The sequence below is a fragment of the Melopsittacus undulatus genome, chromosome 2, assembly GCF_012275295.1.
Source record: "Melopsittacus undulatus isolate bMelUnd1 chromosome 2, bMelUnd1.mat.Z, whole genome shotgun sequence".
NCBI lineage: Eukaryota > Metazoa > Chordata > Aves > Psittaciformes > Psittaculidae > Melopsittacus > Melopsittacus undulatus.
This window is the reverse complement of record NC_047528.1, coordinates 113808002-113823601: the sequence shown is the minus strand read 5'-3', so window position 1 is coordinate 113823601 and position 15600 is coordinate 113808002. Positions and strand designations below refer to the sequence as shown.

The window sequence follows — 15600 nt, the reverse complement described above, 5'->3', positions numbered from 1 at the left end:
AGAGTTTCCAGTCCCCCACCTCACAGAAGGAAGTGTCAGGGAAGTTGTTAAGAGAGCACAAATAGGAGCTGAAGGGAAGAAACAAATGGCATGAGGAGGAAGGATAGGGAATGAATGGCAGGCCAAAGCAGACAAAGCATAGCAAGGGACCATGGAGGAAATGCCAAGAGTGTAGTTGTAAGGAATGGGAGTATGAGAAACATCTTGTGGAATCTGATAGGGAAAGAATGATTTTCATCTCTATAACATATTCTTAGGACCTAGAATTAACCCCAAGATATCAGCCTTTCAACATGCCTTCATAGTCAAACACAACCAAGCAAATCAAATGGTAGGAATGAATCTCTCCAATTAATCAGTGATCTTTGACATTTTGGTACTATCCATTGCCCTACTGATTTAAGTAACAGACTGCATTATGTGCCTGAAGGTCCCAACCCAACCAATGTCTCTTTACAGTTTTTAAGAAGGAAAATCTGTATTAGAAACCCTAAGAAATGGTTCTGAAGACAAGTAATTAAGCTGTTTGTGCTATACTTAGAAGCCTTATGAGAATCATTTTTGTGCAATAAAAATTATCTACCTTCTCTCATTATTAATCACTCTTGACACTGGCTTTCTTTGTGGTAATACCCTCTCCTAAAACGTTCTTCACTCATGTCAAATCTCTCCTTAATTCCCCACATATTTTTCTCTGCTGTATCATCTTTTTTTACACTCTATCAATTTCTACTCTCTTTCTCAGTTATCCCTGTCTCCTGTTTCTCTTGAATGTGCTGCCAAGGTCTTCATTTTAAATTAATCTTGATTTCCCTTTTAGACATTGCCAGAAATTACTTAGTCCCCTTTAGACTGTATTTGCCTACCCAAAACCAGTTAAATAGAGATGAAATTACTATTGTTTCCCATGATGTGCGCTCATTACACATAGGGCCTCTCTCCTCTCATTGGTATGATGAGGGGTTGGAATTAGATGATATTAAGGTCCTTTCCAACCCTATTTTATGACTCAATGTGACAGATCACAATGCAAAAATTAATCTAGAAAAAGAAATTATTTAAAAAAAAATCACATAGCTTTTACTTCTTCAAAACCAGATCCTTTACAGACCGTCAGACACAGAATACATTGCCTTACACTGCACTGATGAAATGCCTAAATAGTGGTTTGTGTGCTGTTTGGGTTGGTTTTATTTTTAATGAATAGGTTTGTTTTCAGAGATTTACAGACATATTTAGTTTATCTACAGTTAATTTATATATTAGGACCAACCTCTGATAGAAAATTAGTTGGCAGATAAAAGCAATGAGCAATGACTTAGTAAGCACTAAATCTTCAGAGCTGCATAAATTCTGCAAAGCACTTGAAAAAGCAGACATTTCTTTTGAAAAATGAGGAGAAAAACACCCTGATCTCCTACAGCAGAATTTAGAGATCTCAGGGCCAGGAATAACATATGAAGATTATGTTATGCCACGCAAACACAAATCAAAAGCTCAACAGAGCAACAGTCTGATCATCTACATAAAGTGTAATTATCAAGCTACCTTGATAATTACGTCAGTAAGTAGCATTTAAGTAAACCATTGCTTCCAGAGATAGAACTGGACTGAATCTTTCTCAACATACTGATTATTCATGTGTCCAAGAGGCGTAACTGTCAGTCCTCTACCTTTTCATTATTTTCCTACCTCTTCTGCTGTTTTTGCACATCTTTTAAGAACATGATTACCACAAAGTTTCAAGCAGAAATAAGTTCCTCGTTGTAGTCAGAACTCCTATTTATAAATCCAAATGCTCATAGGTCTTTTGCCACAAGATTTCATTCCAAACTGCCCTCCTTGCCTTTTCCAAGTTCCACATACTCTTCATAGCTACAGTTACTCAAAACATATTCCCTGGTCCTGTTCCATGTTGGTCTAGCCAATATGGGCTGTTTGACCTTCTTGTAAGTTACAGCCTGCATCTACGACATTAGTAACATTAAAATGGATTTAATTTACACACACCAAGTTGAACAATTGATTACATTTCTCTGGAGTTTTCTATTTATTTGTCATCGCAGAATGAGAAATCTACAATCAGCTATAAATTCTTCTGAGAATATTTACTGTCAAGTCACTATGACAATGACAATCTCTTGTTTTCCATTAACTGAATTTCTGGGATAGGGAGGAGAAGTGAAATCAGACAAACTGTCTCACAAATACCTAGGTCACCTTAAAGGACCTTTTCTGAACCTGGACATATGTAGTTGGCTTTTTTTTTTTTTTTGCTTAGGCATTTATCTGCAATTTTTTATTTGGAATTTTAAAGATGAATGTTAAAAGGCTCAAGAATTTCTTGGTCATTTCTTTAAAGATTTTTTTTGCCGATTATCCAGTTCATAAATGATAACACAGTCCTACTGCAGACAGCAGCCTCTTGTCTCCTAAGAGACTAGAAGAGTGCACCCTCTTTCTCCTGTGATGACTGCACATGTCATTAGAGGCAATATGATTTGTGTTAATATTTTTGCTAGGTTTTAGTAATTTTCCTTCAGTCACTGTAGCATTCATGGCATTTATCTTTCTTTCACAGTACCTGTTCTTGTCTCTAAAGTTCCTTTTAAAAAGGAAAACGTAATAGGTAGCCCTGAATGAAAACAAGCTTGAAAAGGCAATACCAGCCAAAAACACCTGGTTTTAAAGTGATATCATGTCCAGAGTCATACTGTTGTTTTGTTTTAAAGTGAAAAGATACCCTACTGAAAGGGCAGCATTTTCAGTTGACAAAAGAAAATGCCATGCTCCCTCTCTGATCAGCTCAACCATGAAAATCCTTCATGCAGACACTAACTTAGGAGAAAAGAATATAGGAAAACTCATTGGGTAGAAAGTCACATATTAGTGTGTCAACAGTAATGCCAGTAAATGAATGTCTGGATACTGTGCTTGCTTTGACTGGTGCCCATCAGCATCAGTATGACTGGTTTAACTGCTGAAGAGGGAGCCAAAAACTAATAGACATGGTCATCAGGAGATACGTGATATACAAGTAGTTGCAAAAGATCTTGTCTTTCTCAGCTTTTGTAGCCCTCTACAGGAACACAACCAAAGAGTAAAGTTTAAGAGTGGCTACCACTGCACAGTTGATTTATTTTCTAGTTCTAACAGCTTGTCCTTTATTTGCACCAGTTTAAAGCATGATATACTAAAAGGCCATGCTGTTTCCAATCAGACTTTAAGTAGAGGGAACTAAATTGCAATGAAGTCAGTTTTAGCCTCTTTTTCTTCTCCTTGGCTGCCCTGGGGTACCAAAATGCAGCAATAAATTGGGCTATGTGTAATTTGTCAAAAAATGTTTACTACAGCCTAGTAAACACATTACAAGGTTTACTATCTGCACTGCAGCAAGCAGTGGCACTGCCCAATATGTGACAATACCTTAATACTCAAGAGAGAAAAAAGAATTTATTTTTTCAGGCTGTGTCCTGTTAGGGAGCAGGGAGCTGTCACAACTGCTTATGAATAAGCAGCTCAGCTTCTGGCAACAAATTGAAATCCAATCTTCATTGGCTAGCACATACACAACGGTGTTATCTCTTCTGAGAGTTTTAAACCTTTGAAGGAAAACTTAATTTAGAAAAGCCCCTTCATAGGTACAGTCAAAACTTCTGTGAAACCAGTTCACAAAATGCATTGTCTTGCTTACCAAAAACCTCTACTTTAAATAGATAGGTCAGTTGTTGGGGATATCTGTTGGCATAATATACTATCTTATAATTTTATGAGGAAGTCTCCTGAAAAGACAGTGCCTGCCAGTTTGCTGAAAAGGATTCGTTTGATTATCTGTTAATAGAGTACCAGGCACTTACCGCCATCTCTTGCTCTATTTTAATGAGATTTCAGGCTTGATTTATCCACATATTTTTTTATTACTTTGTCCAGAAAGATGTGTCATTTTAATGGTGCTTATAAAGATGATAAAGGCAATCAAAAGGAAAACAACTGCTCCATAGCTAAGGCTGGCAAAAGTAAACACAGTAAATATTCCTATATATATATATATGTTTATGGTATTGCAAATACCATAAATAACTGTTCAACAAAAAACAGAACAGTACCCCTTTTACTGTATTAATAAATCAGCAACAGACAAGAACACTTCAGCATAATGGTGTAAGCGTCCTCCTGCCACTATCACACAACATAATACTCACTTTGTTTTCTTACCTGAGACCATTACTCAAGCACAGCCATGTATGCCACACAACTGACCCTCTATCCATCTTCTGTCATTCCATGTGTTACTGCTAGCAGGAGTATTTTATTCACCACTACCAGTCACATCAGAAGCTTTAGTGATTTGTAAAGCTCCATTTAATGGAAAAAAAGCAAGTAGTCAACAGGTAGCTTATGAACTCTCTCCACAGACAAATGCTGTTGATACCAGATGAGATGCTTAGTTACTCTAAAGGCAAGATGGGGCAAGTTACTCTAAAGGCAAGATTGCACACCTTACAAATCTCTTCATGGACTATTAACAGATGAGCTCAAGGCAAAGCATGTAAGTGTCCCTTACTAATCCTAATTGTCAATCACTTGCTTTACAAACCACAACATATGCAGTAACTGGAACCAAACCCTGACACCTGCTGCAAACAGCTGCAGTGAAACTTTGTGGGGAGAAACCCAGAAGCCATGGGCTCAACAGTTTTTACCAGATGCCAGTCAAGAGAGTTACACCTGGATTTTCACAGTCCACTGCCCACTGCACTCCTTTGTCTGGTTCATCCGGCTTCAGGAAATGTTCTAAATCTTCAGAGTTTTAAGGACTCTGTCAGTGAGGGCCACAGACACTCAAGGTGCTAACTGCTGAGTAAAGGTGAAGTCATACTTCTGTTCACTAAAGCAGCCCAACTCCAGTGAACAGCTCCAGTATTTTTATCCTTAAGTCTATCCATTATTCAATTAGTTATGTCTGAGATTAGCATGACAACAGGTACTTTCACAAGAATACTGCAAACCTTCATGAATGAACATTTACGGCACACATGCCCAACAGAGTTTTACAGAAAAGAGTAAGAACAGAATGTTCATCCTGGGTGCACAAATATAGGTGTTAGCCACCCACCTGCCAAGACTCCTGCTCAGAAGCTCCTCCCCTGCAATCTTCCCTTGGCTGGGTTTGCATTTCATGCATATGCATAACAGAGAAATACCTCCTAAGCACCCTGAGACCTACCGACCATCTCAGATCTGAAGGAGTAGCTGTAGCACTGTAATAGTCAGCACACACACTGCTTTGGGGAAAACGCATACTCAGAACAACCACCTTGGAAGATGCATTCTACAGCCCGTGATACAATTAGAAATAGCCACAGAGCAGGCCTATTCCTGTTTCCTAGTCTCTTCTCACTGTGGGGATGCTTCCCTAAGAACAGAGATAGTCAGCAGATAGGCTGGTTCCAGCCCCATAAGAAATCTACCTTTTCAGCTTTTATATTGTCTTCCTTCCTTGATGAGGATGAAGGTGATGGCAGAAGCCTCATCACTAGAATTGCCTCACAGAAAAAGGGTGCTGCAACTTCTTTGAATGCTCCAAGGAACAATACTCAAGGGAGATGCCACAGTATCCAGAAACGGCAGACATTCCTTTGATTTGGATCGCTGTGAAGATATCTCCATTCCTGTAGATTTCCTCAAAAATTTGGACTTTATTTATACTTTGAGAAGCTGGACAGACATTTGGCATGTAATGTGAGTATCACATTCACTCTGCTGTTTCAGCATTAGCACAGAAAGATCAGCCAGATCTTTTCTAGTTGGTACCATTCATTCTTACTGCTTGCTTGGTTGTTCTTTTTTTTTTTTGCACCAGAAGCTGAGAGCATTATGGGCAGGCACTGATTTTATACATCAGGCCTCCTGTTCACCTCAGAAGTCAGTATCAACTAGCCTGACGCCCAGAAAGACCCAGATCCACAAACAGGATGAAGAAGGGGAAGAACATGTAAATCAAACATATGCCAAATAAAGACCAATTAGATGATTTGTGTGGAAAAGGATAATTTACCAATACCAACATACATAGTAAAGAGAAAACCTCATGTTACTGAGTGAAAAAGCAAGCACCAAGCATGATCTTGAACAAAATCTTCAATCAGAGAAATAAATAGACACCACAGAAGAATTCCAGAGCTGCATCCGGAGAAACCAGCTATTAAATATAGCTGATTTCCAGGTAACAGAGAAGCCTCCTGAGGAAGAGACTTTAAAAGACTGTATGAAAAGCTCCAGTCTAATAATAAAAGTGTAACCTGCATTTCACAAAAAGAAAAAAGATGCTACTGCAAGTGCATAAAATGTCGCTCTGACCTCTGTGCATACATTATACTCTTCCATTATGCATTTCTACATTTCTACCCTGGTGCTATTACATGCAATAAAGTGATATCAAGCTATTTTATTAGTGTTGGATAAGAAATCGAAGATAACCACAAAGTACACTGAGCATTCTTATACAGCAAGTCTAGGGAACCAGAATAAGCAAAAAGGAACCTGCTGTTCTAAGTACAATGCTAAATAATGCCTTGATAGGCATCAAGAACCGTAAAAGCCATGGATTCATAAGATAAAATCTGTATTGTGTTAGGATGATGAATAACAGAAAACAAATACCTTAATGCAGCCACACACACAGAAGTTTGTTGGTTTTTTGTTTTTTTTTTTGGGGGGGGGGTGGGGTGGGTCGGGTCTTTTTTAACTCATGTAAGGCTTATTTTTATCCTAAACTGCTACACTCAATTTTACCCAAAATTAGGCATATGGAACATTCATTTCTACTTATTTCTGTTATATTATCAACTCCAGAACAGTTCCCCCCAAGCATAATGAAGACCATGTCTAGTTCCTATAGAAATTAAAGGACTGTTGCAGGGATTACTGAGAAACAGTCTGGCTCAATTTAGATAAGAAATCATTATATATTTTACCACCAGTATGTTAATTTGGCCTGTTAACTCCATCTGCCAGATGGGAAAGAGCAAGTAGGATGGTACCTGTGAACTCAGAAGGTGAAAACCTTGTCGTTCACACACCTTAACTACAAGATCATGCTTCCTTTTTGAGAAAAAGGCAAAATGTAAATATTATATCCAGTCTATCACAACCTGGCGTGGAGAAAAGGGGTGCCTGGTTCTACAATACACCCCCAAGCCACCTTTGTTTAAGCTACTCTCTTAAACATTATACCTCCAAAACCATTAAGTAGCTACTGATTGAGTATATAAATTTTGCACTTCCTATTTAGAGATTTAAGTACTTAGAAATTATGTCTCTTAACACGCAACTTAGCAAGGAATAATGATGAGTGAAATGAATGCTTTGTGTTGGTTGCTCAGTGGAAACTGTGAAGAAGCCTCTGGCATATACCAAAATACAAGAGAGCTTCCCTGGACATACAGCACTCCTAAGGAGATCTCCTGCTTTTTTTCTCCCGATATTTATCAAGTCTCTTCTTGCTTTCTTCGTTTTGACAGCATAATTTAAAAAAAAATTCCAATATACCCCACCAACATTAGGGTCTCCAGTACAAGCTGTATACAGCATTGGGGTCCCCACTACAAGCTGTATCCAGTGCTGGGGTCCCCAGTACAAGAAAGGAATGCACATGTTAGAACAAGTCTGGAAGAAGGCCATGAAAATAATCAGAGCTGGAATACCCCTCCTGTGAGGAAAAGCTGAGAGAACTGGGGCTGTTCAGCATGGAGAAGAGAAACTTCAGGGGAGACCTAATAGTGGTCTTTCAAACTGTAACACAGGTTTAAAGAAAGGCTGAGAGCGACTTTTTACCACAGCCTGTAGTGACAAGAGAAGGGACAATGGTTTTAACATTCAAAGACAGTAGATTTATACTGGTCATATAGAAGTAATTCTTTTACTAGGAGGGTGTTGAAGAGCTGGCACAGATTGGTCAGAGAAGTTGTGGATGCCCTATCAGGCCAGATGGGGTTTTGAGCACCCTGACCTAGAGAAAGATGCTTCTGCCCATGGCAGGGGCTTGGACTAAGTTATCTTTAAAAGTGCCTTACAACCCAAACCATTCCGTAATTCTATATCCCACTATTTAAACATATATTTGTTATATATTTCAATAATGTGCTTTAGAGAAAAGCCACAGGCTCAAAGCTATAAAAAACAGAAATCTAGAACCTACCCCAAGAATTTCAAAAGCAAGGACAGATTAGGACCTCGCTCCAACACAGCAGCAGAGACAAAGGCAGCACATTCTTAGATCTGATAACATACACCATGCGAGACACCAGATGGCCTGTCCACAACGAGCCATGAAAAACTTACTGTACAGAGAATTTAAACAAGGGCCTCCCAGACTGCAGACCTACTTGCCCTGCCATCAGATAAACCCTAGTGCTGTTTCTACTTTAGAAGACTGAAACAGAGTACATGGGCATATTTTCCACTGTGTCAAGTTTCACCAACGTATCTTGATTTTCTTCTATTCAAAAGGCATTCTGACACGAAAAGTTCAGAAGAATTATACTTTTATTATAATATACTTAATTATTCTCTCAGCCACTGCAGTAAAAATGAACTTTTATTTAAAGAAGGGACAGCAATACCCATGATCTTAATAGGAAGGACTCAAAACATTACCATCAGATGTGATCAGCATCATAAAACCCAGGATCACAGTTCATGCTCATCTAAGAAATGTCAGTAACACAACAGCTAAAAATATAGCATGGAGACCACAGAGTCATGACACTAGACACCCTAAATAGTTTTTAAAAGCTAACATGTTTCTAATAAAAATTACAGAACTTTTAAACAGAACAATTTTATCTAAATTGATAGCCAGCTGTACTTAAAAACTATGATCATTATGACCCGTAAACAGATAAAGTCCTATCAAACACAATTACCCGCTTTATACAAAGGGCAAAAGCATCTAGATAAACCACACTGACTGTCAAATTCTCTAAATGTGGCCACTTAGAAGTGCCTGAACTTCCACGGCTGATGCAGAGTCCTGGACACTTTAATGGTTGTCACTATCTTTAACAGCACTAAGGGATAGGAGTCAAAAAAAAGTAAGAACAGCTTTTATAACCATCACCAAACAGCAGTTACTCCTGTTGCAGACCTAAGTAGAATTTATATAAAAAGGGGAAAATTTATATAAAAAGGGGAAAACTTATTCCAAGCAGCCTGTTCATTCATCAGGGACTGTAGTGACAGGGCAAGGGGAAATGGGTTTAAACTAAAACAGGGGAATTTCAGGTTAGATATAAGGAAGAAGTTCTATACTATGAGGATGGTGAGGCACTGTCACAGGTTGCCCAGAGAAGCTACGGCTGGCCCCATCCCTGGCAGTGTTCAAGGCCAGGTTAGCCAGAGCCTTGAGCAACATGGTCTAGTGTGAGGTGTCCCTGTTCATGGCAAGGGGTTGGAATTGGATGCTCTTAAGGTCTTTTCCAACCAAAACCATTATGTGTTTCTGTGATTTTTCATTACATAAATAAGACATGCAGAAGTATGGAAATTAGTATGAAAACCTTGTAAATCAGTAGCTAGCAACAATCTTACAGAAGCTTGGGAGAAGGGAGATGGGGATTGGAATCAAGAAGGTGTGGGAAGGAAATATAAGTAAGCAATAGCTTGATGCACAAAAGAAGGCTACCTACCAGTACATACAGACCCCTCAGAGGCATAAGCCCATGTGCACGTTCACCACCTGATTAAGCAAAACATCCAAATGGGTAGCTACTGCATGTCAGAATGCACGCCCCAATCCTAAGCTAAGGAACACCTTCCCACACTGGAAATTAAAGAGTTCTCACAGAGGCAGGTGTGTCTCTCCTGGGTTAAATTACCAAAAAGCCTCAAGTTCCCTTGTCTTACCGACACTGACAAATTGCAGACAAACCATCCAACTTGGATACTGTTGTACCTCAGGTACCAGAAACAGTTCTATCTGCCATGCTATTTTGAAAGCAATGCAACTTGAACACTCTCTTTAGGAGTATTTTGGAAAAAACATAACATAACATAGAAACACTTGATAGGAACTATCTTCTACAACCCATGAAGCATGTGAAGTTCGTTGGAAAGAGTTGATGCCATAAAAATACTTTTAAAACCAAAAGTCAGCCCAGGGACTACAATTTAGGAAAGACAAAGGGTAAAAGCTTTCCAAGAAGGAAAAAAAGAAATGTGCTGATGAAAATTCTTTAACCAAAGGAGCTTGTCTGACTCTACCAAAGAGTTAGACAACTGAACGTAAAAGGAATACACAGTTTTACAAATGCAGGCAAAACATGTTTTGTTTTACAGTGTTTGGCTGAACTCATCTGTGTACTGGGTCTTGTGCACAGATTTGGTATTGACCTACACAAACAATCCAGCTACTGATTTCTGAACTTTGCTCTTTGAGGGTTTTCTTATTCACAGTAGGTGATTACAAGGAGCATGTTCCAGATCAAGTAAGTTATCCAGAGACAGGATCAATGTTCCTATTAGCTGAAAAGAGGATGTGGCACTGCTCTACTCAATGCTTGAAGGCTTCAGTGAACACATAGCAGTGTTCAAGGCCAGGTTAGATGGGGCTTGGAGCAACCTGGTCTATTGGAATGTGTCCCTGCCTGTAACAGGGGATTGGAACTAGATGATATTTAACATCCCTTCCAACATAAACCACTATGATTCTATGATGAATACCTGAAAGTGCATCAAACCTTAAGCCATTAAGTACTTCTGGAAAGCTGATGTTTTAGGATTTAGAAGGGCCATGAAAAATAAAGGATAAACCCAAACAAATCAAAGACATAGGTAATATATCAAAAGACATCAGAAGACCTATGACTTAATCTGTAGCGTGGATCAAGCTCCAGCCTTGTTAAAGTATGTGAAGAGGTCGCAGCAATGTTTCTGCTGGACCAAAGAAGTCCATAGTTGCAGGTCTCTGGGTATATGCAGCCTTTCAGTCTAAGCATGTCTTTGCACAAGTGCTCAGAAGTATCCAATCTTTTTTTTAATAGAAGCTTCAAAAGTGGGATAAAATTGGCTTGATGTTTCTCAAGTTTGTCCCTGAGAAAATGGTAAAATTGTGTAGTTCTTTTGTGAAGTAAACCTACAGCCTTGCAGGACAAGTGACAAAACGATTATTTCTACCTTCCTGGAATTACAGAGTATCAAACCAAGTTATTGGCATAAGAAGCTAGCCACTTGACATTTCAGGTTTGAGTGGATATATCTTTTGAAAACACCTTGATAAAAGAAGCATTTCAAAGCTCTAATAAAATGGTCCTCAACTGGCTAAGACCAGCACAGAAACAAGCTTTAAAGTTCCCATACTCTAAGAATGTGGTTACTTTAGACAACTTACTGCTGTAAAATTGGTTTGCAAACTACTGAGAAGCCAAGAGTCTAAAAAATTCTTCCTATGCAACATTTGCTAAAATACATTAAATTTGACAGATACATTCAAGTCTTCTTACCTCTTGTCCTGAAAGGTAGTATGCTGCTAGAAGACCGCCAATGAAGCGAATATTGACCTCAAAAACAGATACTTCAGAATTCTAGAACAGAAAGAGTCAATATTTAACCAACTTCTGAGTAAGTGTGGGTAAAGCCCTTCCCAAATCTTCATTCATGAAGCCAAGCCATCAATCAATCAGCAATGGGGAACTAATCAAAGCAGAGGCTTTGTTTGTATTGTTTCAGTATCTAGATTCATTCTGAACTTCCTATGCACATCTTCACGACACCAAATGACAATTCTAATTATAACTTCAACTGATTTTTAAAAATCAAACTAGTTTTAATCCTGCTCTCTAACCTTATCATGACCACAAAGCGCAATTAAAATTGTTTGGGAATAGTGGGAAGGAAGAAAAGACCTACATATTTCCATAATATAGCATCTTTTCTCTTACATTCAAGCATACCACTGCCATCCCTGGAGATGTTCAAGGCCAGGCTGGATGTGGTTCTGGGCAACCTGATCTAGCTGAAGATGCCCCTCCTCACTGCAGTAGGTTTGGACTAGATGAGCTTTGAAGGTACCTTCCAACCCAAACTGTTCTATGATTCTCTAACACCAAATCTTCCGGGTTTACAAGATAAAGCTAAATAATAATTAGGTAATTCCTGTAATGCACTTTCTTAACCTGAGTTACAAATGTACAGTCTTAAATTCAGAGGTCTATTTTAACATAGTCTCTGTCTAGGAATAGCATTGACGTATTTAATTATATGACACAGAGTATGCAATGCCACCTAGAAACTTAAGAGAATAAACCATTTTACTGCCTTCCTCCACATTACCATCATTGGGCTAAATTCACCAGAATCTTGTGACTCATTTGAACCACTGAAAATTTAAGAGGAACTAGCTTGTCCTTACATCTTTCTGCCTCCCTCTGCACCCCATTCACTCCTTTGCATACACCCTTACCTGCCTCCTTCATAAACTTCAAATACAAACCATTAAACACAGAAATGCAGTTATCTTAGAAGATTTTGAGATAAGGGAGACTTCTTTCATCCAGAAAAGTCACTACAATGTACACTGTACAGGTTGACCTGCTAGCACACAGCTCAAATTTATGGGTATATCTTTCCATTCACATTATTTCTATGGCACCTGAAGTTGTATTGTGCATTTTGCTTGTATCCAAAATAAATGTGCTTTGCACATATTACGTATTTCAGAAAGATTCTATGAATACTCTAAAAGGTTCCTCGAATAGCACTGATGATTAGAAGTCTGAAGTTTGAAATACTCCCAAATATAGGTTTTTAGTAAAAAGATATTTTTATTCACATACAGGTGACACAAGAAGAGTATCAACAGTATAGCATATTATTCCATTTAATGCCTATGAAGGTCATGAATCACAGAAGCAATAGTACAACGTAGAGTGAAAAATTATTTATATCTCCTAGTAAAAGAATCCAAGAGCAACAAATTTATACATTTATTTATAAACTTCAAGCCATGTAAGGAAATTACTCATATTTGATGTATACGACAAGTCATTAACCTTCAGAAGTGTTCTCTGATACACAGGAAGCTGTCATTGAACCTTAGATTCTTGGAATACACAATCTGATTCTAAACCTAATTTGAGGACAACCTTCCTGCTCTAGTGGAGGGTGTCCCTACCCATGGCAAGTGTTTGGAACTAGATGGTCTTTAAGAGTCCCTTCCAACCCAAACCAGTTTGTGATTCTATGATCTTCTGGGAATTTCTGCAATTTGTATGGAGACAACCTTAGATCAGACAAAAGTTATGGAAGTAATTTAGTTTACCCTCATAACAGTACCATTATGTCTATGCTCTCTGATACATAGGATCTTCAGTTCTAGACTAAATTATCTGGCATTAACCGCAAAAAGCAGAGTAGAAATTCTTTAATGTTTGCCAGATAGTCAATGTATAAAACAAAACCAACCAACCAAATAATTTCTGAAACATAAGCTATAACATAAACCCAACAGGAAGCATCTGCTCAATTCTGACTGTATCCCTACATTTCATTTTGTGCATTACTGGAATGTCCAGTAATTGTTCAAAGAAAGCCCAAGGACTAAAATATAAATTGCACCACAATCTGGTGACAGTCCCTGAATCAGTAATAGGAACACTAACTGAGAAGGATAAAATAGAGCCATGTCTTCCATTTTAACACCTCCCAACTCCGCACACACAAAAAATTGCTGTATGATCAACTGGCAAATTTTTTTGATAGATTCAGCACAGGCAAACTATGATGATCCAGATGGCATTCTTCGTATTAAAACATCTTAAGGACATGGAAGAAGAGATTTTACTGTTAGGTAATTTATACACTATGGCTTGGGAGGAAATGGTCTTTCACAGCTCAGTTACTTCCAACTACTACAACCTAGTAAAGTCTCATTTCTGCCTTCATTTGTGACACCTTGTTGATTCTCACTGACCACTTCCCCTCCACTTTCCAATGGTAAGTTGGACTTTGGAAATACAATATATAGCTATATCATTGCTTATAATTTAAAGTGTGAAAGGGTTGGAAAGTTGCAAACAGAGAACTTCCCTAAAGCTTGCACTGATACTTTGAGTCCTAAGTTCTTTAAGTTCTAGCTGAAAGACCTCTTCTGTCTCCCCCTCAAGTGGAACGCTGTGAAAAAGTCTAGAGAAGTATTAAGGACAGCTCTACTTACCACACTGAAATCAAGGTTTTTGTCAATCCACTCTTGTCCTTCTCTGAATTCATCGTGAAGCCCCATGATATAAAGAGTATCCAATGCATCAACTATGGTAGCACCCATTTGTGAGTTTCCTGCACACAAAAAGAAGGATTCCTATTACAAGTGATTATTTTATTACTTTTCTTAATCTTCACAAGCATGAGAAAATAACCCAAGCGGTAGTAAAGCAAAGTTACAACAAAGATGACAGCAGGGAGAATCAAAACAAGCAAGGAATTAGCAGCTACATAGGAGGATAACATTTCTCTTTCAAAACATCATTCCTCTGGCACAATTTGGTTTCTGGGGACAAAAAGACAACTAAAGATAGAAAAAAAATCCTTCTCATCTGCTTTCCCAGCCTGACCATAAGCAACCATACTTTGACATAAAAAAAGGACAGAAAGACATCCAGCTTCAAAAACCTATCAGGAATTCTGGGACAGAAGTGTAAAAAAAACCCCAAAAAAACAAAAAAAAACAAGCACATGCAAGATAAAGCAACCTGTACTTGCAGTAATGCCTTGCATTTCCTAACACTGACTACTGAAACAGTAATTATAGAAGCTACCTAGTCATTAAAGCATGGGCTGATGAGCACAGACACCCAGACCTGGCTTGACTGATAAAGCCACAGCTCCAAGATGTTCGCATCACTGCCTGCAAAGGACTCACACTATGAGATGCTGATGGATTCCTCAACTGCCACCATTTAAAGTGTAGCATTAAAAGCCAAATAAAAATCAATGGTGCTTTACTCTAAAATACTGTTCACTTGAAACAGCAGCAATTTCCAGGCGATTGATGAGTGGCTCATCAGTTTGTACAAAGGAGATAAGATGAGGAAGTGATGAGATACTGCCCGCTTTGGCCTTGACCTGCTTAGTCCATCTCAACCTAAGCTGTTGCCTTTAGTAGGCAGAAGTCTTTGTTTCTAGAGGAAAGCAAAAAATACAATTTTTTGCATTTATTTTCATGGTGTGTATGAAACTTCCTATGCACTAAAAGTAGTCAAATTTCACTGTTCATACCAGTATTCTATAAAACAGTACAATAACTTCATGATTAGCAATTTAATGACAGTAGTCTCCTAGCAAGTTAAGCCAATTTTATTTTTTTTAATGTGATTTTCATCCATAGCAAAATCTCTATAGTGCAGTGTTCCTGCTTGTTGTTTTTATTCATTCATTTCTGGTTTTTACATGTTTAGAGGTATTTTTTTCTCCTCAAGCATAACAATAACTGAAGCCATCACCCTCACTGTATCTCTTTTCACACACCTAAATGACACTTACGTGCAAGCTTAACTCCATTTTCAGGGATTTCTTTCCCTGAAGAATAAAAATTAAGCAGCCTCTATG

The 15600-nt window shown here is 38.3% G+C and overlaps 1 protein-coding gene across 1 annotated transcript in view; it reads right to left on the bottom strand.

Annotated features, from left to right (window-relative positions):
- Positions 1 to 15600, bottom strand: part of MAN1A2 (mannosidase alpha class 1A member 2) — a 128110-nt gene that overhangs the window by 55107 nt on the left and 57403 nt on the right. Inside the window, exons 4-5 of the mRNA XM_005146631.3 lie at positions 14213 to 14331; positions 11502 to 11582 (exon numbers count right to left, since the gene is read on the bottom strand). Coding sequence (XP_005146688.2) covers positions 11502 to 11582; positions 14213 to 14331 — 200 coding nt within the window. The remainder of the gene's footprint in view (positions 1 to 11501; positions 11583 to 14212; positions 14332 to 15600) is intronic.